At 36.0% G+C, this 23163-nt stretch overlaps 1 protein-coding gene across 5 annotated transcripts in view; it reads left to right on the top strand.

Annotated features, from left to right (window-relative positions):
- LOC150108743 (twitchin-like) overlaps nt 1–23163 on the top strand; it is a 2666638-nt gene that overhangs the window by 439243 nt on the left and 2204232 nt on the right. For 4 of the 5 annotated variants that reach the window (XM_090390962.1, XM_090390961.1, XM_090390964.1 and 1 more), the window contains one exon: nt 8742–8972. In XM_090390962.1, the coding sequence (XP_090247088.1) occupies nt 8742–8972 (231 nt within the window). The remainder of the gene's footprint in view (nt 1–8741; nt 8973–23163) is intronic. The other variant, XM_090390963.1, reaches the window with a different exon arrangement.

Below are 23163 nucleotides of genomic sequence, written 5' to 3' on the forward strand. Positions count from 1 at the left end.
TTTCATATGTTATGGAGCTATACATGGGTAGCTCCATCACTATCACTACAGGGTCCCGTGCAACTTCTATTCCCGCAGTGTGGAGTGTTCACCAGGGTGATCCTCTATCTACCCTTTTCTTTAACTGCTTCATAGATGAGTTTCTTCACTTTCTTCCTAGCCATATAGGCTACTCTCTAGGCACTTGTTCCTTTAATGCTATGGCCTTTGCGGACGATCTTATTCTCGTAGCCTCTACTAAGATAGGCTTGCAGGAACTCCTTGACCGGGCAGTTGACTTCTTCTCTATTCGAGGCCTTTCTATTAATGTAGAGAAGTCCTGCTCTTTAGCTCTTGTCCCCTCTGGTCGTGACAAGAAGCTTAAGGTCAAGACTATAGAGTTTTCCCTGCATGGGAAGCCATTGGCTGCTTTGACCATCCTGGAAGAGTGGAGATACCTCAGTATCATGTTCACCCCAAAGGGAAGGTCTTCTGTCCCTTCTATCCTAGAAGCTGGGATTGCATCTTTGAGAAAAGCTCCTCTCAAGCCCCAGCAAAAGCTGTTTCTCCTTTCCCACTATCTCCTACCTCACTTTTACTACAAGTTAGTGCTTGGTAGGACATTGGTAGTACTGTTCCGAATGGACAGGGCTATCCATTCAGCCATGAGATCATGGCTCCAACTGCCGCATGACACTCCTACTGCATATTTCCATATGAGGGTGAAGGATGATGGGCTCAGGTTTTCATTACTTAGATGGCTCATCCCACACCTGTTGCTGTCAAGAATCACACAGTTAGAACTGTCTTCTTTAGCCCATTAATACAAGAAGACTTTAGGCGGGCTAAAGACTGGTCCCATTATCAAGGTACTTTAAACGAGTCAGGACCCGCAGAACCCAAGAGGTGGATGTCTCTGTTACACTGTTCTGTAGATGGTGCTCCTTTAAAAGAGTCATATCTGGTGCCTCCCCAGCATGATTGGGTAAGGGATGGATGGCACCAGACTCCTCCCTGGGTTCGAGTATATTGACCTTATTAGGATGAGTATCAATGCCCTGCCTACTTGAGCCCACACAGCTCGATGGGAAGTGACGACTCCAACTGTTGGGCTGGCTGCCACTATAGTGAGACATTGTCTCATATAGCCCAGTGTTGCTTCTGCACCCATGGAGTCAGCATGCAGAGGCATGATGCTGTGGTCTCCATTCTGAATAACTGCATTAAGAACAAAGGTTGGGCGACTGCAGTGGAACCACATTATAGGACCTCCGCAGGTTTGCGTAAGCCAGATTTAGTGATTAAACGGGATGGTGACATTTCGGTAGTTGATGCCCAGGTGGTGGGAACAGGGCACCCGCTAGTCTATAACCATAATAATAAAGTAAACTATTATAAAAATAACCAAGATCTAGTTAGTAAGATATGGGAGGAGCATGGGGCAACTCTGAGGTTTACCAGCGCCACCATCTCTTTACATGGCATATGGAGTGCAGATAGTTATAAGGACTTAAAACAGCTTGGACTTATGCAGAAGGATATAAAAGTTCTTTCCTTGAGAGCCCTACAGGGCACACGGGTGGCATGCCATTGCCACCAGAGAATGACTACAATGATAACTAGAACAGGCATAAGGTAAAACAATTGTAAACGCTTAGGCCTATATCAAGTCTGGATGAGATGTCTGGACATGATATAGGGGTAGTACTGCCCATAACCAGTACAAAGATTAATAAAAAAATTTTTTAAAAAAATTAAAAAAATTACAAGTGGTGTACCACAATTATCAGTGCTTGGTCCACTGATATTCAATGTATACATTAATGATATTAGGAAAGATTTGACAAGCGACATACCTGGGTGGTTGCCAGCCATGCTAGGATCTCTGTGAGAAAAGGGTATATGTGGAACTACAAGGGGGGTGATTATGAAGAGCTCAGGAGACAGCTTGCGGGTGTAGCGTGGAACGAGGAGTTAGCTGGAAAAGAGATCAATGCAGCTTGGGGAATTTTCAAAAACTGTTTAGTAGATGTAATGTCTAAATGTATTCCAAGGGTGAGAAGGTTAAATAAGGTGGCTGTGAGATGGATGAATAAAGAGATTAAGCATGCGATACAGAGAAAAGGGGCAATGTTTAGGCAGCATAAGAGAAGTGGAAATAACCAATTCCATGAGGTCTACAAAGACCAAGCAAGGAGGGTGACTTGGTTGGTGAGGATAGCTAAAGAGAGGTATGAACAGCAGTTGGCTAATGAAGCCAAAATGAATCCTAAGGAGTTCTTTCGATATGTAGCAAGAAAGAAAGAATAATTATGGATGGATGACATTGATTGGAGAAAATGATATGAAGATAGCTGATGTAGAATGTGTGGTGGAGATACTTAATGAGCAGTTCATAAAGATCTTTCAATCTTGTGAATGTGACTTCATGGAGGGATTGAGAGCAGTTGATGATGGGGAGGAGAGACTGACTTTAGGTGAGCAAGAGGTGTATGGGGAGTTGAGTAAACTAGATGTTAATAAGGCTGTGGGACTTGATAATATATCACCACGTATTCTGAAGGAATGTGCCAGAGTTGACACCCGACTTGACATATTTTTTTGATATGAGTCTTGCACTCGGTCAAGTTCCTAAGGAGTGGAAAGAAGGCAAGATTGTGCTACTTCATAAAGGAGGTGATCGTACTCAAGCATCAAACGATAGGCCTATCTGTGTGTCAGGTGTTGTGGTTAAGTTGTTGGAGAAGCTTGTGAGAACTAGGATCCAGAGTTGGGTTGATAACAATGGTATTATCTTTGATGGACAGCATGGATTTACTAAAGAGAGTTTATGTTTTAGTAATCTACTTACTTATTACAATAAAGTGACTGCTTCCTTGGACAGAGGAAAAGGATACACAGTAATATACTTGGATTTCGCAAAGGCTTTTGATAGAGTACCTCATGATAAGTTGACAGTCAAACTAGAGCAGATGTGGTTGGATATTAGATTGGTACATTGGATTGGAGACTGGCTATCTGATAGGTATCAACAAGTTGTGTATGGGGGAGCAATATCCAGGAAAAGGAAAGTCACTAGTGGAGTGCTTCGTAGGGTCTGTTTTAGGTCCATTGCTGTTTAACTTGTATATTAATGATATTGGTGAAGATTTGGATGGAGATATTCAGTTGTTTGCAGATGATGCAAAGTTGAGACGAACCATGAAGTGCAGTGAAGATGTTGTGGCCTTACAGGAAGACTTGAATAAATTGAGTGATTGGGCATGGAAATGGGGATGTGAGTTCAATGTTGCAAAATGTAAGGTTTTAAAATTTGGAAAACAAAGATGGTATGCAGAATTTATGCTTGGGGAGAATATATTGTTGGAGGTAGAGGAAATAAGAGATCAGGGGGTGATAATGGATAAGGATATAAAATTTAGTGGACACATCACCAAAATTGTGAAGACAACACAAAGGCTTCTGGGAATGATGTGGAGGACACTGACGTGTAGAAGTAGGGAGATTCTTGTTCCATTGTATGAGGCTTTGATTAGGACACATGACGACTATTGTGCCCAGATTTGGTCACCGGGTTTTCAGAAGGATGAAGAGATGTTGGAAAGGGTCCAAAGGAGACTGACTAAGGTAGTTTCTGACCTCTGGAATGTTGAGTATGAGGTAAGATTAAGGAGATGCAATTTGCAGAGTCTGGTGGACAGGAGGAAGAGGGGAGATATGACAGAGACCTTCAAGTTGCTAAGGGGTTGTTATAGGATCAATGCTGGAGAAGTGTTACAGAGAATACTGGGAGAACCAGAGTTCATCCCTGGAAACTGTATAAAGAGGGTGTGAGTAGGGGAGTGAGAGGCAGGTTTTTCTTGTGCAGAGTTGTGAATTATTGGAATGCCTTGCCTGAGAATGTGGTGTCTGCAAAGAGTTCGAATGTGTTTAAAACACTGTATGATGAGCTGTGTGTGTGTGTGATAAAAGGACCTCCCAGATGAGTCTTTGACTCCATGAGGTCCTTGATATACATGATGATGATGATGATTATCCATGAGATAATCATCATCATCACATATATCAAGGATTTATGCCTAGTATGGCCTTTTCCGGCCTTAGAAGTCATCGTTGAATCGTTTAAGAGGACGTCCTGGTTTTCTTTTTCCTAATGGCTTGTACTTTAAGGCTTGTTTTGGTAATCTTTCTGTTTTCATTCTTTGAATGTGTTCCATCCATTTATGTTTATATTTTTTAATTTTTTCTATTACTGCTTCTTGGTTTAATTCTTTCATAATATCTTTGTTTCTTTTGTGATCAAATAGGGTTTGTGAGAAAAACTTTGCAGTTTTTCTCATAAACTTCATTTCTGCAGTTGTTAATCTTTGTTTGTCTTTTTGTGTTATTGTATAGATTTCGCTTCCATACATTAAGCATATAATACATTTCGCTTCCATAATACTTTTAGTCTGGTTTGTTTTTAAACTAGGTTTGGTTTAAATATAGAGCTAATAACACCTGTTATTTTTAAATATTTTGCGATTTTTACATTTATATCTTTCTCATTTTCATATGTGATCGTACATCCTAGGTAGTTAAATGAATTCACCTGTTCTAAGATCTTGTTATCTTTTACTATTTTAGTTCTTGCTGGATCTTGTCCTTTAAAGGCCATAGTTTTTGATTTTTCTGTTGATATTATCATACCATAATCTTTGGATATCTCATTTAGATCTAAAATAGCTTTCTGTAGTTTATCTTCAGAATTTGTAATTATTATTTGGTCATCGGAAAGAGTAGAGTGTTTAAGTTTACTGTAGGAGAAAGTTTAATTCCTTGATGTAAATTTTTATTCCATTTTATTATTATTTCATTTAAGTAGATATTAAAAAGAGTTGCTGAGAGGGGACATCCCTGTCGGACCCCTTGGTTTATCTCTCTCATATATGATAGCGTGTGATTTAATCTTATTTGTATTTGATTATTTTCATATATACTTGTGATAGCTTTTAGGATATTATTTGGTATTTGTCTTTCTTTTAATATGTTAAATAATATGTTTCTTTTAACTTTGTCAAATGCTTTTTCAAAGTCATTCAATGCAATATGTGTTTCTAAATTGTATTCTTCTTTTCTTTATTATTAATTTTAGGCAAAAGGCTGGGTCTATACATGATCGTCCTTTTCTAAATCCATTCTGTACTTCTAAAATAAAGTTTTTGAAATATTTCATTAGTTTGCTATTTAAGATTCTGCTATATATATATTAACAAGAATTTAGAATACTGATACCTCTATAGTTTTTAGGGTCATCTCTATTACCTTTTTTAAAGATAGGAATCACAGTTGCTTTGTCCATTCTATTTGGGGGATACCAGTTGAATAAATTTTATTTAAAAATAATAAGAGTCTTTCTTTGAATCAATTTCTGCATATTTATATACTTCTGAACCTAGTTTATCTTCTCCAGGTGATTTTCTGTTTCTTGTTTCTTTCAGGCTGATTTCTAATTCTTTTTTAGTTATTTCCTTTTCATTTTCATTAATTGTTTGCCAATTTGATAATAATAATAGTAATAATAATAATATTTGCTGATGATGCTAAGATAGGTATTGTAATCAGGAATGCTGCTGATATGCAGTACTTGCAGAATGATTTGAATAGGCTGGAATTGTGGCCATGGGAAAATGGGTGTCAGTTCAATGTGAGTAAATGTAAAATCATTCACTTTAGCATGATTAGCTATCCAATGTTGCATTATATAGGTGAGATTAGGCAAGAAGAAACTGATGAGGCTAGAGATATTGGAGTGGTAACAGATAGGAAATTGAAATTTAGGGGCCATGTGGCAAAGATGGTAAATACAACACAAAAGATAATTGCAATGCTGAAAACGAATGTTCACACGTAAAGATAGGAATGTTATTTTGCCTCTTTATAAGGCCTTGATAAGACCTCACTTGGACTATTGTGCACAGGTCTGCTCTCCTGGTTTCCATTGTGATTATGATATATTGGAGAGAGTACAAAGGAGAGTGTTAAAAATGACATCAGGATTGTGGAATACTGATTATAAAGACAGATTGAGAATTTGTTAGACTGCAGACACTAGCAAACAGGAGAAATAGAGGTGATATGATTGAGACTTACAAACTTCTGAAAGGTTCATACAGGATTTCAGTTGATGGAATTTTTCAATTTATTGAGGGTGGAAAAAGAATGAGAGGGCATCCTTGGAAGCTGAGAATGAAGGCCACCAAGAAGGGTGTTAGGGCTAGATTTTTCTCTCAGAGGGTGGTGCGTAATTGGAATGGATTGCCTTTGGAGGTTGTGAATGAAAGCAGTGTGAATGAATTCAAGAATAAGTATGATAGCTGGTGTGTGTGTGTGTGTGTGTGTGTGTGTGTGTGTGTGTGTGTGTGTGTGTGTGTGTGTGTGTGTGTGTTTGTAATATGTGGCCTCCCTTGATGAGTCTCTGATTCCCTGGGGGGGGGTCTCTCTTAATAATAATAATAATAATAATAATAATAATATCCCATCTAATCTCATAGCTGTATTTTACATTGAGATTCTGCAATATCCTAAGTACCTCCCATTCATCCACTTCTGTTCAACATCAGTATCTGTCACATATGTTACAGTAGTAACCTCACCTAGATGATATACCTTGCAATAGTTGAGTTACTCAGTGACTCAACTATTTTATCTGCTTCTGTCACCTCGTGACCATCATCATCACTCATTAGGGTCAATCTTCCATAGTCATTCCTCCTCTTACTTGCTACACAATGATAGAACTCTTTGGAATTTCCTTTGAAATGCTCGGCAAGATTCTTCTCATAATCTGATTTTGCCTTCCTTGACATGCTAATCACCTTTCTTGTCTGAGCCTTGTACTATTCATGATTTGCTGGTCACCTTTTTCCTTATATACCCTCCGCAGAATTTTCTTCTGCAGCTTATGCTTAATGATATTACTCATCATTGAGATTAAGGCCAGTAATAGGTGGTTGTTCACTTTAAGGGAACAACCACCCTCCTGCCTGCCTTCTATTATTTTTGGTTGCAATTCATCTGCTATCATCAACAATACTCCTCCTCCTATCCTATCTTCTCTATCTTCCCAAAAATACTAAATCCTTCACATTCAGTCCCTATATCTACATCATCTGCTGTTAGCCAAGTCTCACTAATGCCTATAACTTTTGGCAAGGTTGCATTAACCAATGCCAAAAGTTCCTTCTTCTTGTTCCTGATACTTCTTCGCATTAGTATATAGAAAATGCCACATGCTTTTAGATGTCCACCTACCTTTACTTCCTGAATTGACTATGCTATTCAAGATTTTTGCTTGAGAAATTAGATTCCACTCTTGGTCATTGACACACTCACTCACCTCATGGGTACCTTCACACAAACTCTCCTGCTTTCACCCTAATTACTTAAGATTTCCTGAATTTGTGCTTCAACATGCTCTGTGGAGGAAGCTCTCTAGACACCTAACACCAAAACCATTTAGATGCAGTCCATAAGCATTATACAAATTCTTCTTTCCATTAATCACTGACCACAGATCCATAAATAGTACATTGTTCCTTCTGCACACCTATGTATTATTTCATTTGCTACCAGTGTCCTCCTCCTCAGTTCACCTCTATCATAGCATGGCAGGAGTCTCCACCTTCTCACTCTTCAGTTTTGCTTCTTCTAACAACTCCTTGATATCCTCTCTGATAGAATTCTTCTCACCTCTCAAATCATTTGTGCCAACCAAAGATAATCAGTTCTTTTGCCTTACCTTTCTGCATATGAATGGTGTGATTAATATCGTAAATTTTTGCAACAGGGAAACACAATTTTGTTACACTTTCATTACGTACTACCCTGATCATTGTGTCTCCATAGATAATTTTCCCCTTAACTTGTTTTTCTTTTTGGTCACTTGGTCTTTATTATTACTTCAGACCACCTGCTTCTTTCTCTTCTCAGCCCTGCTAATCTCTTGCCACTTCTGCAATTTTTCAGTTTTGCACCTAGTCCTGTGAAGAATAAGATTCAAGTGCACTATTTCTTTATTTATGTTCATTTCATGCTCCTCTATTGCCACTGCCTTGCATTCAACATTAATTCAAAAATTTTCCATCCTACCATCGATACTGTCCACTCTGCTAACATTTGTTCCATTCTCGTCACCTAATTGGCACTCACTTTTGAAACATTTAATACACCTCTCTCTCTCTCTCTCTCTCTCTCTCTCTCTCTCTCTCTCTCTCTCTCTCTCTCTCTCTCTCTCTCTAACTCCACTTTCAATTTCCTTCCACATATCTTTTAATATTCATGATGTGTACATCACACACACAGCACTACACAAAATTCTGCAAATTCAAATCACCTGACAATGTGGTCTTTGCTGCCATTGTTCTATTGTGTATTGGCACCATACTGATAATATTATATTTTAAAACAAATATATATATATATATATGGTTTACTTATAAACTAGAACTCAGTCAGTACACATCCGCGTAAAACTAGAACTACAAAAGTTAATTAATATGAAAAATTTACCTTCAAGACTGTTAATAACTATGCAACACACACACACACACACACACACACACACACACACACACACACACACACACACACACACACACACACACACACACACACACACAGTATGCAGCGACTCCCAGATCTTTGGTAAATTAATGCAGCTATACTTGACAGAAATTTTTAATAATAATTTTTGTTTTAATTATTACTCTTAACATTTTCAGCTGGTTGTAAAAGAAGAAGTAATGGAGAAGAAAGTTAAATCTACAGAGAAAGAGAAACCAATGATTCCTGCAATCGCCGTTGAGGAAGTAGATAAGAAGGAGTCGAAACCTGAGGTCCCTGTTATTATTAAAGAACCCACACCTGAACCGGAAAGAAAACCATCAGATGCCAGAAAAGATTCTGTAAGTCCTGCTGGCTCACGCCGTGCTTCTTTCATCTATGCTGATGAGGTGGGTTGTTCTGGAGCACCTTTGTCGCTCCCTCTTCATATTTTGCCTCTATTGATTTAATAATTTATAGCACCCTAGTTGCAAGTTTTTCCATCTTTAGATAGTTAGAGCATGTGAATTTTTTGATTAATGATGTCACCATTTTCATGTGTCTTTTATTTATTTTGTAATTTATGTTAATGTGAATAAGTTGATGCTTGAAGTTGGACTAGTATTTTTAATAATCTTACTTTATTAAAAATTATGTGCTCCAACTCAGAATTAAAGCAGCAGAATCTTGATCTGAATTTTCAACTTTGTAGATGCAAATGAAACAAAATTCTTAAAAAAATGTGCAGATAGGTTATCATTTTTAATATCTTTTGATGTTCCATAATTATATTTATGTCATTCCACAAGCTCATGCCTATTCATACAAGTCACACCTGGTGCTCTTCATCATTACAGCATTGTAAATACAGATATTTCAGGGAATTTGGGTTGTAGTATGTTCATGTATTATGAACATACTACAACCCAACATACATGTTATGAACATACATGTTATCACATACTTATGAAGTAAAAGCTTGAAATTAGATGACTTTGGCCATTTAATTCTAAATATACAGTGCTAGGCAGATGAGGGTAATGTTATCTGTAGAATCAACTTGGATTTGTTAAGGGGCACTCTTGCTTTAGTAATATAATTGCCTTTTATAATAAAGTGACAAGAGCAGTTGATGAAGAGAAGGCATATACGGCCATTTTTTGGGGGATTTTGCAAAGCTGTTTGACAAGGTGCCACATGATAAGCTGATATTTAAGTTGAAGCACATGGGTTTAAATGTCGGGTCAGTCAAATGGATTCAGGATTGGCTGTCTGATAGGTATCAGTGAGTTGTGTATGGTGGGTCAATATCAAGGAGACAGAAGGTTACAAGTGGTGTTCCACAGGGCTCAGTACTGGGACCTGTATTATTCAATCTTTATATCAATGACATTGTCAACTGCAATGGAATATTCAGTCATTTGCAGATGATGTGAAGCTGGGAATGGTTATCAGTAATATTCCAGATGTGGAAGCCCTGCAAGAGGATTTGAATAAACTAGACAGATAAGCAAATGAATGGGGATGTCGGTTCAATGCAGCAAAATGTAAAGTCTTGAAGTTTGAAAACCATCGATGGGAGGATGCATACTCGATTGGAGGAGCTGTACTGGAGGAGGTAGGGTAGACAAGAGATCTGGGGGTGATGATTGATAGAAAACTGGAATTCAGGGAGATATTGCAAAGGTGGTGAGGGTAACTCAGAGGATTGCTGCAATACTGAGAATGACACTGCCCTGCAGTGATAAAAGAGTTGTCATTCCGTTGTATAAGACTCTGATCAGACTACACTTAGATTATTGTTCTCAGATTTGGTACCCAGTATTTTAAGGGGATAAATTGACTATGGAAAGGGTACAGAGGCAGATAACAAAGATGGTTTCATGACTGTACAATATGAGTTATGAGGATTAACTGAGGGAATGTGGACTGCAGAGTTTGGTGGATAGAAGAAGGAGAGGTGATATGATTGAGACTTTTAAACTGTTGAGAGGCGGTTACAGGGTAGACATTGGAGAGTTCTTTCACTTGGTGGAATAGCAGGAGGGAGTGATGGCAAGGGGCCATTCCTGAAAGTTGCAAAAGGAGGCTGTGTGCAAGAGGATGAGGAGTGGTTTCTTTGCATGGAGGGTGATTGAACCTTGGAATGCATTGCCTGAGAGAGTGGTTGGAGTGGGAACGGTCAATGAGTTCAAGGAGTGGTATGATAAACTTTGTGTTTCCTAAAAACGACCTCCCACGATGAGTCTTTTGACTTTATGGAGGCCTGGATAATAATAATAATAATAATAATAATAATAGAAAAAAAACAGCATTAAATATTTATTATTAGTATATCATTTGGTTTGAAAGAACAACTTCTTTAATTTGCTATTCAGAATAATACAGAGTGTACAGGTATAATTATTTATTTTAACACATAAGCAGAAATAGAAATACAACATAAAGACACAATGATAATAACAAGACACAAATTCCTAAATAAACATTTAGGTCACCTTTGTACTACTCATCTGTTGGTCTGTTTTAGTGTTCTCTTTGGATGTATCATATAATAAGTCATTTTTCCAAATCTTATGTAACTTAGGAAAGCTGCTTGTTACTGTTAGATATATCTATTACTGTTAGATCGGGGACAGCATGGTTTTGTGAAGGGTAGGTCATGCCTCAGTAACTTGCTCACGTATTATAACACAGTGACGGCTGAACTGGATAAGGGTAATGGGTTTACAATGATTCTACTGGACCTTGCTAAGGCCTTTGACAGGATACCACATGGAATTCTAATCAGTAAATTGCAGCATATGGGGATGGATATAGGGTTGGTGAGATGGATAGGAGGGTGGTTGACGGAGAGATATCAGAGAGTGGTTTATTCAGGAGTAGAGTCCACAAGACGGACTGTGACTAGTGGTGTGCCACAAGGATCTGTTCTTGGACCACTGCTGTTTAATTTGTTCATTAATGATATAGGAAAGGATCTGAGAGGAACAGTTCATTTGTTTGCAGATGATGCAAAGTTGGGTAGGGCGATAGTGAATGCAGATGACGTCAAAATTTTGCAAGATGATTTGGATAGATTGGAGGTCTGGGCTAAGGTGAATGGATGTCAATTTAATGTGGCAAAATGTAAGGTTATACATTTTGGGGTGAAAAGATTAGCAGCAGTTTACTACATTGGTGAAACTGTACTCCAGGAAATTGATGAGGCACGAGATTTAGGAGTGTTGGTGGATAAGGAGTTGAAGTTTAGGAGGCACATTGCAAAAGTGGCCAAATCAGCTCATCAAATCACTTGGTTGCTGAAGAATACATTGACAAGCAGAGACAAGCAGGTTATTGTTCATCTGTATTGAGCCTTGATAAGACCCCATCTCGACTAATGTGCCCAGATTTGGTCACCTAGGGTTCTTCTTGATGGGGAGGAGGTGGAGAGGATCCAGAGGCGAGTGACCAAGATGATAGCAGGTCTGTGGAATGAACCTTATGAAAACAGGTTGAGGATTTGTGGATTGCAAGAATTTGTTGATAGGCGGAGGAGGGGAGATATGATTGAGACATTCAAATTACTGAAGGGTTTCTATAAAATTAATTTAGAAGATATTTTTGAGAACAGGGCTGTTTGTGGGAGGACTAGGGGACATCCATGGAAACTGGGCAAAAGTGTGGTTAGTAAAGGTGTTAGAGCTGGGTTCTTTACTTTTAGAATGGTGAATGAGTGGAATGTGCTCCCAGAGTCTGTGGTGGATGCTGTGACAGTGAATGAGTTTAAGGCGAGGTATGATAGATACTGCATGAATGTCGAAGAGTTGTGTGGACATGATGTTTAGGGCCTCCCTCGATGAGTCTAATGACTCCCTGGAGTTGCCCGTAATAATAATAATAATATCACTTTTTATATCACTTGATGTTGATTCCCAAAATTTTTTCTTTGCTTGTCTCTTCTTTAGGGGTATGATTTTGTTTGTGTGAAGTCCTTTGCAGGAGTTCACAAGATCAGCCTTCTATTTTTTTTATTTTTATTTTTTATTTTTTATTTTATTTTATTATTTTTTTTTTTGTCAATGGCTAGATTGGTTACCAGTTCTTGTCTGATAATTGAGATTAAGCAAACCTGAACCCAGTTAGCAGCTACCTGGGAATACTGGGTGCTACTGACAAAATAATTTCTGTTTTACTTTGGATTGATCAATGACAGCATTCTCTTTGATGGTCAGTATGGGTTTGCTAAAGTACATTATGTTTTAGAAATCTACTTATTATGCCAGCAAAGGTTGCTCGATTGGTAGTGCCTCTGCTACTAATTGCTTGCAAAAAGTTAAGCAAGTTTGAGTGCAGTTAGTAGTTGGATGGGGTTCAAATTGTTCGATGCTGTTGGCACACTCTTCCTCAATGAGTCTTTGGACTCCCTGGAGGTGTCACATAATAATAATAATAATAATAATAATTATAACAAGGTTACAAATGCATTGGACAAGAGAGATGCATATTTAGTAGTATATTTAGATTTTGCAAAGGTCTTTCATTGGTTTCCATACGATAAACAGATGGGACTGGATTGGAGATTGGCTGTCTGAGAGGTATCAGTAAGTTGTATAGCAAGGAGTGATATCTCTGAAAAGGAATGCCACTAGTGATGTGTCTCAAGAGTTTGTTTTGAGTCATTGAGGTTTAATATTTATGTTAATGATATTGGGAAAGAATTGAATGGTGATATGTAATCGTTTGAAGATGATGCAAAGATGGGAAGAACTATGAAGAATAGAGCACTTAGTGTAGCTTTGCCAGAGGACTTGAATTGACTGTGTGACTGGGCAGGTGATGGGGGAGGGGTCAATTTCCATTTCATTGTTGCAAAGTGTAACGTTTTAAAATTTGGAAAAATAAAAGTGGGTTTTAGAGTATACACAGGTACAACTGGTGAGGATATTTTTGAGATAGTAGAGGAAATGAGGGATTTGACAGTTAATGTGGACAAGGATCTAAAATTTCAGGAACACATTGCAGAAATTGTGAGGACAGTACATTGGATTATGACAATGTTGTGGAAGATACTAATGTGTAGATTATGATTTTGTTATAATATAATGGTCTTATATTATAAGACCTTGATCAGTATGCATATGGATTGCTGTGCACAATTTGTCACATGTTCACATGTTCAAAGGGTGAAGAAATATTGGAAAGGATCAAGAAACAACTGACAGGATGGTTTCTGGTCTCTGAAATGTTGAGCATGAAGACAGACTGAGGAAATGCAATTTGCAGAGTCAAGTAGATAGAAGGAGGAAGGAGAGGAATATGATTGAGATGTAAAGTTGGTATGGGTGTTATTACCAGATATATGTGGATGAAGTTTTTTCAGAGAATGGAGGGTGTAGCAATAACAAGAGGCTATCACTGGAAGCTATGAGGAGGGTAATTGCAGAGGGGGAATAGGTTTTTGAATAAAGAGTGGAGATGATTGGAATACATTGCCTGAAAGTGTGGAGACAGTGTATGTTTTTAGAACATAGTAAGATAAGCTCTGTGTGACAGTGGGACCTCCTGCAATGTCAGTTGTCAAGCAGTGTAACAACTGTGTAAAGCACTGGTCAGACCACATTTAAACTATTATTCTCATATTTAGTTACCTAGTTTTCACTGTGATGTGGTAACATTGGAGAAGGTCCAGAAACAAGTGTCTATGACAATATCAAGATGCTAGAGTGTTGGTTATGGTTAAAGAAATGTAAATTACAGAGTTTGGTGAAGAAGGGTGTCAGGAGTAGATTTATGACATGGAGAATTGTCATAAATTTATGAATGAAACACATTATCGGAATTCATTGTGAATGAAGAGATTGTTGAGGATTTTATGGTTCAGCGTGATAAATATGTTGTTGGTTGAGTGAATCCTCCACATTTAGTTGATTCCATGGAGGTTGGTGTGATGATGATGATAATAATAATTTTTTTTTTTTTTCGAGCTAGTTTTAGGTGTTCATGACTGGTTGATGTATTATTTTTTTTACCTTTATTATAGTTCCATTTTATTGATAAAAAAGATTTGAAATGCTGATGATTTCTGTTTTCTTTATAATGGGCCTATTTATTGGCAAAATGATTCACAATGATAATATTAATCCCTTTCTTGTTTGATGAACTTAGCAGTGAAAATTGTATTGACAGATTTGACAGCTCCCAGATGTATAGATAGGATTAATTAGGTATCAAAGAAGCCAATTTACTTGGCTGTGGCATGGCTATCTCCTAATATTCAGTGGGGAGAATTGTTATTTCAGCCTTCGACAAGGGAACCAAATGATGTATGATTGTCAACAGTCATTTCCTTAATTGTTATAATTTTTTCCCCTTTGTGTGCTAATGAACAAAGCTAATTAATTACAGTTAAACAAATGTTCTTATCTTTAATGACTGCCTTGTTAAACCTAAGCATAGCTGTTTAATTGCAATGAATACTGCAATAAAACTGCAACACCATCAAGGAAGCATGTTCAAAAATGCTAAAACAAATTTAAAAAATTGTTTATTCAATTAGCATTGTAATTTTTATTATGTAGTATTAATAACACTTAAACTACACACCGCTTCTTAAATAAAAAACACACACAATACTTTGTGTGTGTGTTCTTTATTCTGTTCTAAGTAGAAAGTTTCAACAGTGCATGGCTGATGTTTTATTATTATTATTAAACTTTGGCTGGAGAGCTGATATGCTAACCACTCGGCCAGTTGGCCTGGCTGGCCGATTATATTGGGGTTTCTGTTATGGTGAAGTTGATATTTTTGTTATCTCAGTGGTTTTTAAACATCTTATTGACACACCATATCGTAAGTCGCATCAACTGTGTGCTTGTGTGAATGCCTATTTATTTCATAAGAAAATATGGTGACATCATTAATATATAAATAAATGCATAAATATGCCTTGTTGTAGTTTTAGAAAATATTGTAGTTTAGTTTTGTATTGTCTTACAAATGTAACTGATAATTAAAATAAGAAGGAGGAATCTTGATATTTTTAAGGAATCATTAATTCCTAATTCATTTTTTCCCTTTTATTGTATATATATTTTGAATTTTCATATTTTATGATGATATGCCTCAAAAGAAGGTATATGTTTTTTTTTTTTTGATCAACTTTACTACTGAAGCTGTATTTATGCAAAGTAAAATTAAAGTTGACTGCTAATTTTTTAATTTTTTTTTTTTTTTTTTTTAGAGATATATATTTTGGGCATTGAACTGTAATTCTCTTTGACAGGGTGAATCCAGATTTTTTTTTTTGGGAGGCAGGGTGGAGGTTGACTGTGGGATATATATTAATTGTTGTTGTTTTTATTTTAGCGTTGCTTGTTTTATTAATATAACTGACCTGCATTTTTCTCTAATAACATTTTAATTTTTAATTTATATTAAAATCGTATAATTGATATTATATTAAATCTCTACATTTAAAGTATATATTTGGTTTCAATTTTGTTATTTATTCTATTATTTTTTTTAAAATTCTGATATCCTGAGAGATGGTTAGCACTCTTTTGCCTCCCCTCCCTCTGGATTCATCACTGAATAAAGAGTCTTGCAAAATGCACTCAAAAGTCAGTAAGCTGACTAATTGATTTTATCAAGGATAATAAATAAACTTTTATTCATGAAGTGAAAGCCACAATATTAAGTTATTTTGCTGAACAGAATAAATTTAAGAATTTGAATTGTGTTTACTCTTCCTTCTATTTTAATACATTTTATTGATATTTCCTGTTTCTTTTCTTCCTTAATTTATTTATTCTTAAAGCATGTTATTTTTTAAACTCAAGCTTTAACATTCCAAATGCAAGCTAATTTGAAATTTCATTATGATAATCGTGTGTGTTTAGGAAATGTGTACTGCATTTTGTTAAATCTGTTTTCGTGTGGTCTTGTTCCTATGCTATGTTTGTATAAATTTTAATATGTATGTTGTGTAATATCAAAAAATAATTTACTGCTAAGATAGTATCAGTTATGATAAAAACTTTTTTTGAAGATATCACATCACTTGCGTAATATCTAAAACACTTGCTCAGGAGGTACTATAATTTCTTTACCAATTTCATGAATATAAATAGCAATATTCTCTCATTCTTATTCTCTTGCTTTCTCACTACCATTCTTTCTTTTCTTTACTCTTTCATTTTCTGAATTTCTCCTCACTTTCATTATCTCCCTTGCTTTCTCATTCTAGTGACCTCACTGTGCTTCCACTCTTGTGCTTGCATTAGTTAACCTTGTAATCTCTCCACTCATTCTCATAATTCATTCTTGATGCTTTCCTTTTCTTTCTCAGCACTTCTATTTCTCTCCCTGTCTCTCTTCCAAACATTATGTACCCCAGTGACATTTATATACACACAGCCATATACAATCAGGCCCATCCGTCATTACGGCTACATTTTACTCACAAAGTCTACGGTTAAGTTCATTGAACTTGCACATTTTCTCCACCATCAGTTACACAACTCATATCTCTCTACTGGCACTCACCCATTCCTAATGCACTACCTCTGCTACTGTTAATAAAACCTGAGATACTGACACTAAATATATTAATATGATATTATATAGTTCATAAATAAAATAATCTCTTAATTATTTAGCATTCTATGTAAAGTGCTGTATAGAGTAAGAACTCTGTTGTGGGTGTGTTACAGTGAAAGACAAATGAGGCATAGCTTCAAGATGAAACTTCAGTGAAGTATGTCCAGAATGAACAACCAAAAAAAAAGCAGCTAGCACAATGCCTCGGAGGAAGAAATTTCATCAAATGGAAGAAAGCTAGGCTACTTCATAAATTTTATTATTATTATTATTATGTGACACCTCCAGGGAGTCCAAAGGCTCATCAAGGGAGGGCACCATCTCTTCAGCTGTCTCCACCATTCAATCCACCAACTACAACTAACTGCAATTACACCAATGCCATCTGCCACCCACCACCTCCACCATCACTAGTATTTCCACAGACAATTACAAACATCCATGTCCAGAGCGGTATTTGAACCCGCAGCCTTTTGGCTGGAGAGCAGATATGCCAACCAGTAAAGACTGTTTCTGGAAGTAGCACAAGGTCTGTAGAACCTGGGTAACTGTAGCAGAATTGAAAATATGATCTTACATAGATTTTGATGCATTGCTCCATCTACCCATCAGCATTACTAACAGAATTTACCACAAAGAGCACCACTATCATCCTCCAAGCATGTGACTGTTCTTGTTTTTGAGATCATTTTGTTTATTGTCTTCACTGACTGTGCATTGTTAAAGTGCCATCTGACAATGCTAGTTTGAACTAGCAAAATGTCAGCTTTTAAGTAATTAATTTTAGTTAGTAAAATTTGCATTTTCATTCCAATTTTTATATAATTTTCTGTGCCAGAAACTTTAACATGAATCATAGCAACAGCTATGGAAATTTGAACATGGAAAAATAACCCTACTAAATGATTTTCAGTTAGTATTTTAATGACTATTCATTTTCTAATTGTATGTATTATGTGCTGTGAGAGCATATCAAGGCTTTGAATTAAACTTGGATCATTATATGGTGTTGGCAAAAAGTAGATTTAAACCAAAATGCCTAAAATTAAATAAAGTGGAAAATAGCTGTCAACTTAGTTACAAAATTTCTTCATTATAAGATCCCCATACTAGACAGAAATATCAGAAATGCACTGATTTAAAAACAGAAACCATACACTAATCAAATGACACAGAAGAGGAATGCAGAAATCTGAAACAAATCCTGACAAACAGTAACATAAAACTTAGGAATAAAAAAGAGAAGTATAAAACTGGAACAAAGAATAGAAAAGATAATAAAAACAAAAAAGGAGAGTTACCAGAAATGGCTCAATTCCAAAACAACGGAAGCAAAAATAGAGTATAACAGAACTAGAAAAGGATATATCTAAGCCACAATCAAAAACCTATAAAATAATAAAATTTTTATTATTTTATAGGTTTTATGATGCCAAACCTAACAAATATAAATAAGAGATGTGAAAAATAGGAAAATACCAGGAGAAGACAATATAAACATAGGACTATATAAATAAATATTCAAGTAAATAAATAAATATATATTCATAGTGTTGCGTGAATGTGCAAATGAATTGTCAACCCCTCTCACCTGGATATTTAACTTAAGTTTGAACTCTGGTATGGTCCCTAGGGAGTGGAAGTTAGGCAAAGTGGTTCCTATGCATAAGGGTGGCTCTAAAACTGCAGTATTGAATTACAGACCAATCACCATCTCAGGAGTAGTGGTAAAAGTATTGGAAAAGTTGGTTAAAGACAAAATTCAAGAATGGGTGGATCAGGATATGATACTCTATAGAGGCCAACATGGTTTTGTTAAAGGTAGATCCTGCCTTAGCAATCTATTAACTATTCATAATAGAATAACATCTGAGTTGGACAAAGGAACTGGCTACACAGTGGTACTTCTGGATTTTGCTAAGGCTTTTGACAGGATACCCCATAGAACACTGTTACGCAAATTGGAGCAGATGGGAATGGATATTAAATTGGTGATATGGATAGGAGAATGGCTCAGGGAGAGATACCATAAGGTGGTGTATGGAGGAGCCGAGTCCAGAATGAGGCAGGTGACCAGTGGTGTGCCTCAGGGCTCTGTGCTTGGGCCAATGTTGTTTAATTTGTATATAAATGATATAGGAAACGGCTTAAAGGAAGATATTCAGTTGTTTGCTGATGATGCAAAGTTGTGTAGTGCAATAAAAAATCAAGCTGATGTTGAAAGTTTGCAGGAGGATTTAAATAAGCTGGTAAAATGGGCAAAAGAAAATGGATGTCAGTTCAATGTGGAAAAGTGTAAAGTCATGCATTTTGGGATTAAAAGATTACCAGCTGTGTACTACATCGATGGAAAGGTACTCCAAGAGATTGATGAGGCTAGGGACTTAGGGGTATTGGTAGATAGGGAGATGAAGTTCAGAGGACACATTGCTAAGGTGTCCAAGATTGCACATAGGATTACTTGGTTGTTGAGGAACACACTGACATCCAGAGATAAAGAGGTTATTATTCCCCTTTATAAAGCATTGATACTTCCACATTTGGATTACTGTGCTCAGGTCTGGTCACCTGGATTCCTTGGAGATGAGGAGGCTGTGGAGAGGGTTCAGAGAAGAGTGACCAAGTTGGTGAGTGATATAAAAAATGCTCCCTACATTGATAGATTGAGAGCTTGTGGATTGCAGAGATTGGTTGATAGGCGAAGAAGAGGGGATATGATAGAAACATTCAAATTACTAAAAGGTTTTTATAGGATTGATGCAGGGAAATGTTTCAGCTGTGTGAAAGTGATGGAAGAACAAGAGGTCATCTCTGGAAATTAAAGAAGAGTGTGGTTAACAAAGGTGTCAGAACAAGGTTTTTTGCCTGGAGGGTGGTGAATGAGTGGAATTCATTGCCTGACTTAGTTGTGAGCTCTTCGTCTGTAAATGAATTCAAGAAGAGATATGACAGATATTGTTTTGCTAGTTTGGGTCTCCTGCGATGAGTCTGCTGACTCCATGGAGATACCCGTAATAATAATAATAATAATAATAATAATATAAAATTACAACAATCGGGAAACAGCATAACCCATTTGGTATACAAATAAACCCACACATAATGATGATACATTATTATTTGCATATGATCAAATTACATTAGCTACATTAGAAGAAATTCCATCATTTAATGATGAAATGAAATTTCAAAACAATATAAAATGAGAATACTGAAAAAGTAAAGATAAAAGTAATGGCTTTCAAAAGAGAAAACCCAATAAGAAGTAAAATAGTGATAGATAATAAAATATTAGAACAAATAAATACTTTCACATATCTGGCATGTGACTTATCATATGAAGATGAAAAAGATATAGACATCAAAATATCAAATTTTGTTAAAGTAAACAGCATAATAACTAATATATTTAAGCCATCTCTGGTACAAAACACACTAGAATCTGATTATATAACATTCCGTTTAATGAAATTTCTCATAAAAATACTGTCACACCAAATGGGACATTAAAAAAATATGAAATATTAGAATTCCTGAATTTAAAACCAATTACCTACTATATTAGTAAATATGCTCAAAAGGTTAGAACATGTGTATGAAATGGACAGTAGCAGACTGCCAAAAATACTAATGGATATAAAATAAATGAAAAAGAAGAATTGGAAGAAGAAAAAAGCAATTGCATGAGACCAGAACAGGCCACTTGAAGACAGCTGAACATGAAAACAAGGACGAAACACTTGAGTGCATAATTACGTGAATGGTATTTACATTAAACTCTCCAGAACCAAATAATTTATAAATATCACATATTCAACATTTGAACAGAATGGAAACTTTGTATATGTTTTGTGATGTATTTTGCATGGTCTTTTATGGAAACTAGTTCATGTGTTTCAGCATGAAATTTTACATGGCAATGCATGATTATTCGATCTGCAGTAGTTTTTTCCCCTCACTAACTATGGTATTTTTGACAAAGGTGCTCATATGTTTTAATCAAAATGGGTTATGTTATATTAATTAGTAATTTATAATACGATTGGAAATTGGTTGATGACATTCACCTGGCCATCTGCTTCTTCCTGTGATGCATGACTTGAAGTTTGCTGATTGACTGGATATCAAGATGTGGTAATGTATTTCTGTTGTTTTCTCTCATCTTAACGATATGCCAATCATCTGCAGTGTTAATTGTATTTAAATTATAAATGCAACATGCAGCTTTATTATAAAATTGTACACATTATTCTGAATGTTTGCTTTTAGTCTTTGAAACAGGTGATTTCATCCAAAATTTTGTCCTAGTTTTTAATATTTAAAAATTAGATTTTTCCTTATGATATTCTTCATAATGATAAAAATAAAAAAAAGGTTGTTATATACAGATTGCAAAAATGTTTGGCTTAGATATTTAAATCATCCAGTTATATGAAGTACTCTCACTGACTCACAATCCATATTTGGTTACCAGAAGCATCACAAACGTAACTGTACTTCATCATTAGCTGATATCCACTAGAGGCCCTCATTATCAAACATCAAACTGTGTGCTTTAAACTTGTTTATGGTTTCAGCACATACAACACTCCTAGGCAATACCAATACATTCCACTCATCCACTTTCTACATGAAAAAATCATCCTCCTTATTTTCTGTTCCTGCAAGCCTTTATAAAATTTTCAGGGATGACCATTTGTTCTGTCTCTGTTCTACCTACTGTGAAAAATAGCCATTGCATTAATCTAGTATGAAATCTTCACTAGCTTATATGTCTTTTATGTATTATATCTTTTTATCCTATCTATCAGGCTCTACAGATGGAAATCCCTCAATCTTCCTTTCTGTATTGAGAGTCCCAGTATAAGAAATTTAAGGCAGTTTGTTAAATATAAGTTAAGTGACAAGTAACATTTCCTGCATCCAATCTCAGTGGGGTGAAAAAGCTGAAAATAGGATGATGCCTTGGTTTATATTGCATTGAGTAGCTTCCTTGAATTTTATGAAAAGCAGTTATGCTCCATGTTTGACATTTCTATTTATTTTATTTGTATTATTATTATTATCATTATTATTTTTTTGCCATAGTACAGGATGATCTTTGTTGGTCAGATATAGGCTATACTGGTTTGTATTTTCTATTCTTTTCCATGTCTTTTAACATGTTTTCACATGTGGATTTTTACATTCTACTACACCACCTCACCCATCTCTAGACTGCTGTTTGTTCTTCATAACACATTCTTCATGAACAATGGATTTATAAACTTCTTGTTTCTTAAGAGATTGGTGAGGTGGTTTAGTAGAACGTAAAAATCATGATATCTTGTGTGGGTGAAGGGTAATTTTATGTCATGTTATTGAAAGTATTTTAGAAATTTTGTCCGTTACATGCTGGATATAAGAAAGGATCAATGCATCTTTGTGTTCTTTTTTATTTTTCATTATCTTGGACTGGATTATAGGATACTGTTGATCTTGTACTTATACCCATTTTTAGATCGATTATGGCTGATGTATTTAAGCTCTTATTCCTTTTATCTGTGTTAGTGTTTTAATTAAAGTGTTCTTTGTGATTTGTGATGGTTGTGGCAAGACATCACATGGGGGTATCTTCCAGTGTGGGTAGGATTTTTTATACTGAATAATTTAGTTTTTTCTCATTGTAGACTTCTGGGAGTATGTCAAGACATGGAAGCATCCTGTTATTTTCAAGTTTGTGAATGAAACTTATGCATGGATGTAGACTGTTTTTCTTTTCAAATGACTCCATAAATAAATTCTCTAGAAATGGAGATGAAGTGAGTCTGTATGCTGTGTAGGACAAACAGAATAGTCTGGAGAGGGAGGGGGAGAGAGAGGGAGAGAGAGAGAGATTTGAATTTCAGAATATGCTAAAGATGCGGAAGAGAAGAGGAAACAGAGATCCAGTATAGCCTATCTTAAAAGCTATGTTCATCCTATGCTTAGCAGAAAACAAAAATGCCATACAAAGACCATAACTACCTTGTCAGAAAA

This window comes from Typopeltis vanoorti, chromosome 3 (assembly GCF_054136105.1).
Source record: "Typopeltis vanoorti isolate ZY-2024b chromosome 3, IOZ_Tvanoo_1.0, whole genome shotgun sequence".
Taxonomy (NCBI): Eukaryota; Metazoa; Arthropoda; class Arachnida; order Uropygi; family Thelyphonidae; genus Typopeltis; species Typopeltis vanoorti.